Genomic DNA, 12,296 nt, shown 5'->3' on the forward strand with positions numbered 1-12,296 from the left:
ACGATGGCGTTTGAAGTGAAAGGTATTGGGTTCGAGTCCCAGAGTGAACATCAACTCTGAGATGCATGTACATCCAGCTGACGAGTCCCAAATAGGATGAAACGCGCTTCCTGGATTCCACTGCTAGCCACTATCCATCTTTGAAAATAGATTTATTTATTTACAGAAGACCTTAATGTTCCGAATATTTCTAAAAGATAGAACTAAATAAGTAATAAGTTATCTATCGACTTCATCTACCTCTCTATCGGCAAATAATATTTCAGGTTCATTACATCTATTTTGATGAGTTTTCAAATGATCATATTGACATGCTTCTAGTCAATGTTTTGACTAAACTTTACAAAATGAGTGCTTTTTAATACATGAATATCTTTCAGTCGAATCAGTGAGCATAATCAGCACAAAGAAATCCAAAATACATAGTTGATCTCTTATTTCATAATCTGGAAATCTTCTTACTTATATCTCAAAAACAATTTTTTTCCCTTTTCATTTTACTGATTATCATTTCATTCATAGACTCATCATATGCAGTGTTTGGCTGAAAAGGATAACTTCCATGGAATCGACTGTCATATATTTGAAAATCCCAAACCAATGACTATGGCATTATCTGTTCTAGTGCTCATTGAAATGTTTAACGCCTTGAACAGGTACCTTTTTTATGTTGCATTTTATGATAAAAACTGATGAATTTATTTTATTTTTTTTTAATTCTTTATTTTCTCCTAAACATAGACTCATCAGTCACAGTGTCTAGCTCAGGAATCTCGTTTTGAAGGTGTAGACTGTTCTATTTTCAGTCATCCAAAGCCTATGACAATGGCTTTATCTGTTCTGGTTCTTATTGAAATGTTAAACGCTATGAACAGGTGAGTAGGCCGTCCACGTATATACACACATTTCCATAGACATTTTACTACACAATCAATCAAAATCACATATTCATCTATAAACTCCATTCAATCAGTGAAACAAACTTATCACAAAAAACAAACCATTTTATTTCTATGAATTTTTGCATGCGGTGTAACCCAACGTTTTATCCCTTGTTATTTTAAAACAATTGCCTACTATTTCATGCTGAACAAAGGGGCTCCTAGGGTGATAATGCAATTATTAATAATAACCTAATTCCTTACCAGGACATTGTGGTTCATCTCCATAAATGTTTAAGAAAATATGATTATACAACACTTAATTCTAGACACTGTGAAAACATATTAATAGAATAAGTACGTGTATGTTTGGCGTATAATGCATTCACCGTGGAGCCCTTATTAATTACTGTAGTAGGCTGCCACTAAGATTCTTTAATTAGATTAAAATATGGAAGCCCCTTTGCTCGGCTGAACAAGTAGGTATTTTATTTCAAAGAAGCTTCTTAAACATAATATACACACATTTGAACATACATTTATTTACAAAGAAATTCATAGTGGCGGCCTACTCAGTAATCCACAGCGTTATTTCATTAAGTTTATTGTGTTATTTGCGCATGCTGATATATTGTAACATTTTGATCTACTTTAAAAGGATATATGTATGTTACCAGAAGGGGTTTTGTGGAGATTTAGTATTTTCATAGTTGAAAGCGTGAGTTAATTGAAGCTAGACTACCATCGAAAACCTGGAAGCACTGGAAGCCCGTTCCGTCCTGCGCAGTTCCTGGGTTCGAATCTCGCGAGGCGAGATCGTGGATACGCACTGCTGAGGAGTCCCATAATAGGACGAAACGGCCTTCCAGTGCTTCTAGGTTTTCGATGGTGGTCTAGCTTTAATCGACTCACGCTTTCAACTATGAAAATATATGTATATGTTTGCTACTTTTCTGGTACTTCTATATTTTGACATACATTTCAAAGAATACCATTATTTCCTACTATTATTATAATCCTACAATTTCAAACTGCAATTACCAATGTAATTTTAAAATCTGATTTTCAAGAAGTTTTCTGAAATCAGGTAGAACTTAAGGAGACAAATTGGTGGAGGCATGAAAGAAGATTGAAGTATTAACAGTATAAATTTCCTCTAAAATTGGGATATAAAGGTGTCCGTTAGTCATTGTGAGCAAAATAGTTTGATATGGATTCACCTTTTATATTTTTACTCTAAGAATTTAGGAACACTGATTTTATTGAGTTTACTAATGATCAGTCTGCTTTAAGCCAAATAGTACTAGTGATCTTTGCTTTAAGAACTTGCTCACCAAGTATGATGATTCTAATTGACCTAAAAATCTTCCTGAGTCTTTGGAACCTCCCTAATCTGGTCATGAGAAAAACTAGCCGATTTACTCTGTGTATATCATAACTCAAAGCTTACATCAAGTGAAAAACCACAACAAATAATAAATAAAAACCTTCACCTATCTAGACTATTTGTGGCATAAAACTAAGTAACAGGTACTAAATCAGTTCACTTCAGTCCATGAATAGTAAAAGAAATATTAGTAGTTAGTAATTTAAAAGAAAGTTTACAATTAGATTAATATAAAAATACCATTTACCGTAGCTGCTACCTTGATGTGGTGGTCGGGCTTGCCTATTGTGATGACCCAACTGAGCTATATTCGTTGGAACATATGTTCCTGTAGGTTCTACCATGTCAGACAGGTCGATTTGAGAACGGTAAGACTAAAAGCAGTAATTTAAGGTCTGAGGGCGAAGTCGTACTGCTGACTGTAGAGGGGTGTGACAACAGTAAGGTGTTTCCCTCAGACAACCAGTGTCTGCAGCGATGCTCATAACCGTAACAGCACACGAGACCAAGTTGGTCACAATCAAATCCTTCCTACACCTCTTAATACCTCTCTTATCTCCACGACTAAACCTTCTCATGTCCCTTTATCACCTCGCACCGCTAGGGCAAACGATTCGAGTATGCGGAACGTTATTCCTGGTCTCCTGAAGCCACGCTCTAAACTACATGTAGGAACGTTTAACGTCCGAACATTGTGCCAAATAGGACAGCAGCCTTCTTTGGCTAAGACTTTAAAATCGCGCACAATCTATGTGTGCTGCGTCTCCGAAACGCGCATACAAGATCCGAGTAGCGTCATTCATTTGACCTCACCATGTCATAATAAAAAACTAACTCGATTCATGCTTCGTGTATCTGGAAGCCCTGATGCTGCTTCCCGTGGCCTCGCTGGCGTAGATATAACATTGAGTCCTAGGGCAGAACTAGCTCTCTTAGACTGGATCCCAGTAGACAGTCATTTGTGTGCTGTCTGACTAAACGGAACAGTAAGGATTAGGAAAGGTAGGTACCCTTGTCGTTGCTTCTTCGTCGTCTCTGCCTACTCTCCCACTGACTACAGCTCAGATAATGTAAAAGATGAGTTTTACACAAAACTTTCCGACCTTCTCCGAAAAGCTAGGCTGGTGATTTCAAACAACTAGTAAGTGTTTTTAAAAGGTGTTTTAATAAAAAGTAAATAATTTTTTTATATTTTATAAACATTGATTTCACTTCATATTAGTTATGATCCCTAATAAGTCATTTTTAAACTTTCACTATGGATACTAACTAACTTTATAAACTAGAAAATAGAGTGAATTTGGGAAAACCATATAACAACAACAGCATATCTACTAACCTTAAAAGTTACTTTCAGAAATAACCTATAATCAACTAATTATTTGTGACATATGATGAATAGCATTTAAGTATAGATAAATGTTAAACAATCATTTGATCATTGTTGACAATTATCATTTCCTTGATTGGATTATGTTACTAACTATCTAGTATCTATGATATATATGTATGTATATACATATATAACTAAAACTTCGACTAGTTATTCATTCATTCAAAGATAAAGAAAATGTCATATATTTTTTGCATCATAGGTTAATAAGTAATCTTTAAATAGATAAAACTAATGAACATCGATTTAAGTAAAGATGGTGGAATCCAGGACGTGCGTTTCGTCCTATTTGGGATTTGTCAGTTGGATGTACCTGCATCTCAGAGTTGATGTTCACTCTAGAACTCAAACACAGGACTGTTCGCTTCAAAACGCCATCATGTTATCCACTTAGCTACCGACTGCTGATAGCCACCAACTTGTGCAATGGGGTGAAGTTATATTCACTTGGTATTGTTTACTTGTACCTTCCTAAGAGACTGATCAATTGCAGTCCTAAATATCTAGTTATTTCACCAAAATGAAGATATTTATTCATATTCAAATGAGAAATATCTCATTTGTATAGTTTCTTGTTTGATAAAACATTCAAAAAGTACTCATTTTTTAAATCATAATTGAATAAGTGTTAACGGATATTTAAAAAAAAACAGAAAAGAACTTCTTCATGATGGCAATTCATTTGACTGAACATTACAACGTATATTTGATTGTTATTAGTTAGTACTTACTTACTTACTTTTGCCTGTTACTCCCAATCGAGCATAGGCCGCCGACCAGCATTTTCCAACCCACTTTGTCCTCAGCCTTCCTTTCTAGTTCTATCCAATTTTTCTTCATTCTTCTCATTTCTGTCTCCATTTCTCGGCGTAATGTGTTCTTTGATCTCCCTCTTTTCCTTTGGCCTTGAGGAATCCATGTGAGGACTTGTCTTGTGATGCAGTTGTGCGACTTCCTCAATGTGTGTCCTATTCTATTAGTTAGTAACTATGTCAAAATACTTCGTTAGTTGAGCTATCAACAGAAGTACTAAAAACTATGTATTCAAAAACCTGACTGAAGTGATGTAAAAAAAATAGATGATAGAAAATATTTGTTCAACCCTTAGTTATTCTTATTCTGCTCGTGATATCCTCCGACATAATATTTGGAAGCTAAAACATTAGCTTGGAATATTAGATTATTTTAATGATTTGAATCAGTGTTAAAACTTGGTAATAGTTAGTATGTATGTTACTACACGCAAGTAAACAAACTAAAATGATCTGAGTGTTTACTACCATTGAAACTGATCCCTTGATGAATTCCTCTTCATAATAGTAAGAAGGCTATTAAAGCCAATGATTATTCCCTTCATTCGGTTTTACTATATATGTTTACGTAATCAGTAACTGGTAAATGATCTGAGCATGTTTGTGTAATATTGCCATATACTACTTAATTTAATTACTGAATAGTCAGTCTTTGATAACCTTTATTAGTAAACTAATTTAGATGTACAAAGATACTAACTTTAGAGGAAAAGATGTCTGTCGCATACGTAACACCCCATCAACAGCTTTTATTTATTTCTATATATCCTTATATTGACCAGATAGCCTAATCAAACATTTGATGAATTACAGAGCATAAGATTGATATTTCATTACTTTCATCGAAATTCGTATGAGAAAAATCTTTTAACTGTCAGGAAGTTTACTAATGTTTAAGACTGCAATTGATCAGTCTCTTATTGGCATATGTACATCCTGTACAGATTGCCTCGATATTACCTGAAGTCACTAGCATTATAACCAGGGATGGATGGCGGCTATCAGTAGGATTACAAAATTTTATCAACTAAGTGAATTGTATTTAAGCATATTCGCAGACATTTTTCTCCTTTCTTTTAAATGTATTTCTACTGTTCAGTGGTGTTGTTACTTACACGAATTGCTGATGATTTTGTTACTTTTCCCTATTAAAATGTCATTGTTTGATGTACTTTTTTTTTCGAACAGTCTTTCAGAGAATCAATCACTGGTTGCTATGCCTCCATGGGTAAATATATGGCTTGTATTGGCTATGATTGTTAGTATGTCATTGCATTTCTTGATTTTAGAAGTTGAATTTCTCTCAGTAAGTTAAATATGTTTCATTTGTTTAAGTTCTGTTCAATGTTTATTTTATTGTGATTTATCAGATTATAACAGAATACATTGTGAAATTGGTTTCTATCTCACAGTGGAGAAATATTAAAAATCGAAGTGCACTAGGCATTTTAACTTAGAACAATAAGACAACGTGAACTCATTAACCCATAATAAACAAAACCTTAGACCCTTAGCCTCAGAGTAGAGTAAAATGTTAGTCGGTTGGAGATTGTCAGAAGGAAACCCTACATACTACTGATATCTGTCAACATAAGTAACATACACCACAAAATAAGTCTTAGAATGAATTTGACTTAAAACGAAAGCTAGAATATCATTTAGTTTTATTGTAATCCATTCTGTACATGAACTGTTTTGTATGTTCGTTTGTTTAAAACGATACTTGTAAGATCATGTATATCAAGATCTACTGAAATTAGTTAACAGATATAAATATATTCATTTTGACAGTTGACTATTTTTTAATGTCAGTCAATTGATTGTAAACAACATAGAACCTTACACATATGTGCTTCGTTTCTAGTTTTCACACCGCATTAGCTCAATAAGATGAGAACATTAGTATCAGTGTAGTAGATGCAGTATTATTATCAGTAGTATTAGTAGTAGTATAAAATATTAGGCATAGAAAATATGATTCGAGAAGGAAGAATGCTTTCGCGAAATAGAAAGTACTAGATAATTTGAAAACCCATGATCAAAGGGAAGACAAAGAGTGAATGTATCCGAGACATTGTGAATAACCTTGAGTTATGTCATTCATCGTCTCCAACGAGTGGTTACGATAATAGCTAGGATACCAACCAGGTAACTTGCACCTATCAACATGACTGAACCCAATAGTCTGTAACTGATGCTATGTCACGGTTTGGTCTCATCTGGTTCTCACAAATATAGTGAATCGAGGTGGTTTACAGTTAATTATGTAGAACGCATGTCCCAATATCCCCAATCAATGGGGATTCATTACCTCATCAACCGATTGACCGTCTCAACTCAATGCCTTGAGTCTAACTTCAGGATTGTTTAATCGATGGTCCCAACATATGCAAGTAATGCATCTTTGACCAAATGCTAGCAACATACAAATATGTTCTATCTTTAAAGTCCATGTTTCATAACTATTATTTAGAACAGTACGAACTACTGAGTAGTATACTCAATATTTATTTGCCAGATTGATACCTCCTTTATACCACGGGTGATACAAAGTGACAGAAGTTAGACCAGGTTTCTGAATCCGTGTCCAAAATTTTACTAGACACTAACCCACTATAGCTAGTCAGATTTCCAAGATAAGTGAAATGGCAGGCGCAGCCACCTATTTTATCTCTCTATCATTAGTTCAGGTGTTGATATATTTGAATTTAAATCATCATAATCATTTTGTTTCTCTTAACTGGAGAAAAATCTGTACTTAATCATAGTTGGGTTTTTTTGTATTAAAACAAAATATCAGAAGGAGGTTTTGTGAAGAGTTTAGTAATTTGATATAGTTGAGATCATGAGTCAATTGAAGCACTATCAAATCATCCAGCTGAAGTCACCATAACACCTTTAACATCCTCATCTTCTTCATACTTTCAAAATAATTATAGTACTGTAGCCTAAGTATTTAACAAGTTCTTGTGTGTAGGATAAAAAGATTTAAAAAATTAAGAATGTGCATTTCATCTTATAGTTCTTCATCAACTAGAATGAACAATATCATGATTTGTACCATAATTTTCTGACTTACTGACTTATGTGGATGCGCACTGATGAGGAGTCCCACAATAGGACGAAACGGCCGTCAAGTAGTGCTTCCAGGTTTTCGATGGCGGTCTAGCTTTAATTGACTCATGATCTCAACTATATAAAACAAAATAGTAAAAACAATTAAATAATCACACCACTGTCCAATCTCACAGTTATATTGATATACAAGTCCAATTCCATTTAGATATGATTTTCCACTCAGTAATCAAATTCATTATTGTAATCTCATTTTGCATTGTACTTATATTTAAACTTTGTTTAATTTATTTAAATGTATAGAAAGTCTTTCAAATTACTCCATTATCATTGGAAGAATGGTTTATGGTTATAAAAATTTCTGCACCAGTAATATTTATTGATGAAATATTAAAATTAATTGCTAGGCGATTTACAGATGGTATGTTTAGTGTCATTTCTAACTATTTAATGTACATTATTATCTATTTTAATGATTCATTTTTGTTATTTAAAAAGGGAGTAAGTTGTTTTCCTCACAACATAACTTGACATTAAGATATCAGTTCAGATATTATGAGAGAAAATGTTTTCTTTTAGTTACATAACATTTATATCTGAAGGGGGTTTTGTGGAGATTTTAGTAATTTTATATAGTTGAAATCATGAGTCAATTGAAGCTAGACCATTATGGGAAACTTAGAAGCACTGGACGGCCGTTCCGTCGTATTACGGGACTCCTCAGCAGTGCTCATCCACGATACTGCCTCGCGAGATTCGAACGCAACACCTATCAGTCTCGCGCCAGAGGGCTTAACCACTAAACCACTGAGCCAGCTGGCCTCCAACGGCGTTAATGTCCAGCTTCAACTAATCCACGAAATTGAGCAACCATTCACCATTGTCTTCAGTGACTTACTATCTCACAATAGACCTGGTTAAACTCCACTAGTTACTGCTTCTCACTAGAACTCCAGGAAATACATCATGGAGCCAGTCACTAGTGAGCATATAATCATTATCAGAATGGGTTTCTCAATTTTGTGGGTTGGTTGAAGCTGGACATTAACACCGTTGGATGCCAGCCGGCTCAGTGGTCTAGTGGTTAAGCGCTCGCTTGCGAGACCGATAGGTCCTGGGTTCGAATCTCGCGAGGCGGGATCGTGAATGTGCATTGATAAGTAGTGCCATGGTAGGACGAAACGGCCGTCCAGTGTTTCCAGGTTTTCCATGGTGGTCTAGCTTCAATTGACTCATTATTTCATTCATATCTGTGTAAATTTCGATAACTTAACCTTTAAAGTTATTAGTTTATGAAACGGTGATAAGAAATAAAAAGTTCTGTTTTCAATGTGTTCTGATTACATATTCAATATCCATTGAAAGTATTTAATAAATGTTTTTTAAAGATTCATTTAAAATCAGGATTCGTTCTAGTTGTCATCTTTCATCATGAGTTCATCAGTCTCATTAGAGTTACAGGGATATTTCAAATATTTCACCAGGGATAAATTTAAATGTATAAATCAGTTTTCTTAAAATAACTTGTAACTTTAGCCTCAAATAGATAAAATCTGCTAAATGTAGATATAATTTTATAGATTACATCAGAAATTATTAGCACTTATACAACCAGGAAGTACCAGACAGTTGCTTCGTCGTAATATGAGACTAATCGTCGATCGATTCTGTAGATTAAATTCAGGGCTTTTGAATCTATCCGTGAATGCCTAACATTTAGAAAACTGAGCTAGTATCCAGTGGTATACATGTTTAACTTCAATCTTCCAATACCATTGGTCGGTAAGTCAGTGCCTCAAATCTGACATGTTCGAACTCCACTAGTAACTAATTCTTATTGAAACTCCCTGAATTATATCTCGAAACTAGTCACTACTAGCCATATGATTCATTAATTATTGCAGATTATCGAATTCATTGAATTCCGTAGGTTATATCACGAGACCTAAAGATAATGGGCCTATATTTCACTAAGACCCATCCTTGATGTAAATCCATAAAATTCAAAAATCTTGATAAGCCTCCTACAGTAAGTAAATACAATTACAAACTATCACATATTGATTCAATCATACATTTCCACAAATGTTTCTTTTTTTTTCATTTTATTAAATTCATTTGATTTATATTATTAAAGTAATTAATCCCCCTTCATTTTCTATTATATTTCAAGTTCCTTCCACAGTCGGTGAATTGAAGTAATAATGATAATTCTATGAAGTCGAATAAAACAACATTCTTTATCCTAATCACCCCCCACTCGTTTTTTCTTCAACAAAACAAAAGATCTCATTCTAATAACAGTTTATAATTCATTTCCTTAATACTTTTCCCACCTACACCTTGTTCTCCCCCCCCCAAAAAAAACAATTTTTTGGTGGTCACAGAATTCTCTTTAGATTTCTTTTCTTTTTTCATTTATTCATCAATTGTTTACCTTTTTAAAGTAGTTAAAACATTTACATCATTATTTAATAGAATCAGCTCAATTTTACTTCAATAAGATTGTTTAAAATCAATCCATTCACTTTATGCCATGGAGACTTATGTTATCTCTTAATGTGTAATATTCAAATGATACACACATCATGAATTCAGTATCCTTTGTTTAGAGAAATCAAGTATGACATTAGAGAATAATGTTACCTAACTAACCAACTAACTAACTAACTAACCTTTTTTTATTCTTCTCAAATAAACATCATATCTATCCTTTAGTAACCCAATAGAAAGAAAATATTTGTTTACAGTGAAATTGTTTGTTTTGTTTTGTTTCGTTTTTCTCCAAAAACAATTACCTAACCACATACTATATGTTTCTATTCTTTCAATCTCAAAGATGGAGTTTTGATTTTCTTTTCATCTATTCAGTAGCTCAATGATCCGTTTTTTTCTTCTTTTTTTTTCATTTTTCGATTTCTTAAAAGTTTTTATTTTTATTTCTCTGTGAAGTACATGTTACTGTATGGTTTCTTTTCCACCCTTCTCTTTCTTTCCTTTTTTTTCCTTTTCATGAAAGAGTGTTCGAATATAAGGATATAATTATCAAAGAAAGATAACATTTCGATTCTTCAATTGACATGATATGAGGATAAAAATCTTTATATGATTGATTTATTCAATTTAATTAGTTTTCATCTATCCCTTTTCATGTTTATTATTGATCAGAAAAATATTTACATTGTAATGTTTTTTTTAAAAAAAAAAAAGTTCTCCGATTTAAAAAAAAAGTGAGGGAGAAACACAGAGAGACAGAGAGGGGGTGGGTGGGTGTGTAGGCGTGTTAGAAAAGAGATAAGACTACCATTTTCCTTATAATGCTCAATTGATGAATACCATTTATTCATTGAGACAATCAATCAATATACATTTATCATTGACAATAATAAACAAAATAATAATCATACAAAATTGTAGAAAAACATATTGATTTCTTTGTTTGTTTGTTTATTTGTTTATCTGTTTGTTTGTTTGTTTGTTTTTTTCACAATAGTTCTAGTTATTTACATAGATTACTCTTATTATGTTCTTCAATATTGAACCCGTGTTTTTTGAACATACATACATACAATGTAGACTATTGAAATATATATATATTTTATTGTAGTGAGATAAAATTATAAAAAAATGTTTACCAACAAACTATGTAAATTATGATTTTAGATCAGAGGGGGTTTTGTGGAGAATTTTAGTATTTTCACAGTTGAAATCATGAGTCCAGTACTTCCAGGTTTTCGATGGTGGTCTAGCTTCAATTGACTCATGATTTCAACTGTGAAAAAATTATGATTTATCATTATTGATAGTAAAGTTATAAACTATAGTTCAGAGCTAGTTGATATTCATCAGTAAAGTGTATATGTAGTATATGGGATAACTGATATTTCTTGTAAGATTCAAATCTGTATTGTTGAGGATTACAAACAGATAAGTGATAATGGGGATATTTAGACTATGGTTAATCTCCTTAATAACTTTGTAAGCAAAGATGGGTAGTGGTTAGCAGTGGAAATCTAGAACGCACGTTTCTTCCTATTCGGGACTCGTCAGTTGGATGTACCCGCATCGCAGAGTTGATTTTCACTCTGGGACTCGAATCCAGTACCGTCCGCCTCAAACGCCATCGTGTTGTTCACTTAGCTACTGATTCCTGATAGCCACCTGATTGTGCAATGAGGCGAAGTTTAAATTCACTTGGTATTGTTTGTTTGAATCTTCCCATTGATGTTTAGGACTGCAACTAGTCAGTCTCTAATTGACATATGTGCATATTGTGCGTATTGCCTCAATATAGCCTAAATTCACAAGCATGGTAAGCAAAGATGTATTGCACAAGCAAGTGGCTATCAGGACTCAGTGGCCGAGTGGATAACGCGGTGGCGTTTGAAGCGAGGGTACTGGGTTCGAGTCCCAGAGTGAACATCAACTCTGAGATGCAGGTACATCCAGATGACGAGTCCCAAATAGGATGAAACAAGTGTCCTGGACTACAATACTAGCCATTATCCATCTTTGTTTATAATGTTTGTGACTTAAGGCAATATTGACGCAATCCGTACAGTATACACATATGCCAACAGGCGACTGATCAATTGCAGTCCTAAACATCAATGGAAAGATTAAAATAAACAATACAAACTGAATTTAAGTATAACTTTGGCCATCATAAATTGGTTAGTTGCTGTAAACACGTTTTTCTCAATCAATCAATCCATCAAAATAGTAGAGCTTATTATTTCCTTAGTAAT

At 33.5% G+C, this 12,296-nt stretch overlaps 1 protein-coding gene and 1 non-coding gene across 3 annotated transcripts in view; both read left to right on the forward strand.

Moving 5' to 3' along the window:
• Positions 1-8,079, forward strand: part of Smp_136710.1 (putative calcium-transporting atpase sarcoplasmic/endoplasmic reticulum type (calcium pump)) — a gene marked incomplete at both ends in the record, with an annotated part of 44,458 nt that extends 36,379 nt beyond the window's left edge. Inside the window, 3 exons of one of the 2 annotated variants that reach the window (XM_018799688.1) lie at positions 523-656; positions 5,662-5,779; positions 7,852-8,079. In XM_018799688.1, coding sequence (XP_018651452.1) covers positions 523-656; positions 5,662-5,779; positions 7,852-8,079 — 480 coding nt within the window. Of the gene's footprint in view, positions 1-522; positions 657-741; positions 876-5,661; positions 5,780-7,851 lie in introns of both variants that reach the window. The other variant, XM_018799689.1, reaches the window with a different exon arrangement.
• Positions 8,080-11,902: 3,823 nt separating this feature from the next.
• Positions 11,903-11,968, forward strand: Smp_tRNA_02131_Unknown_NTG.1.1. Its single transcript has one exon. It is a non-coding gene (tRNA).
• Positions 11,969-12,296: the final 328 nt, after the last annotated feature.

Source organism: Schistosoma mansoni, chromosome 3, assembly GCF_000237925.1.
Source record: "Schistosoma mansoni strain Puerto Rico chromosome 3, complete genome".
Classification (NCBI taxonomy): Eukaryota; Metazoa; Platyhelminthes; class Trematoda; order Strigeidida; family Schistosomatidae; genus Schistosoma; species Schistosoma mansoni.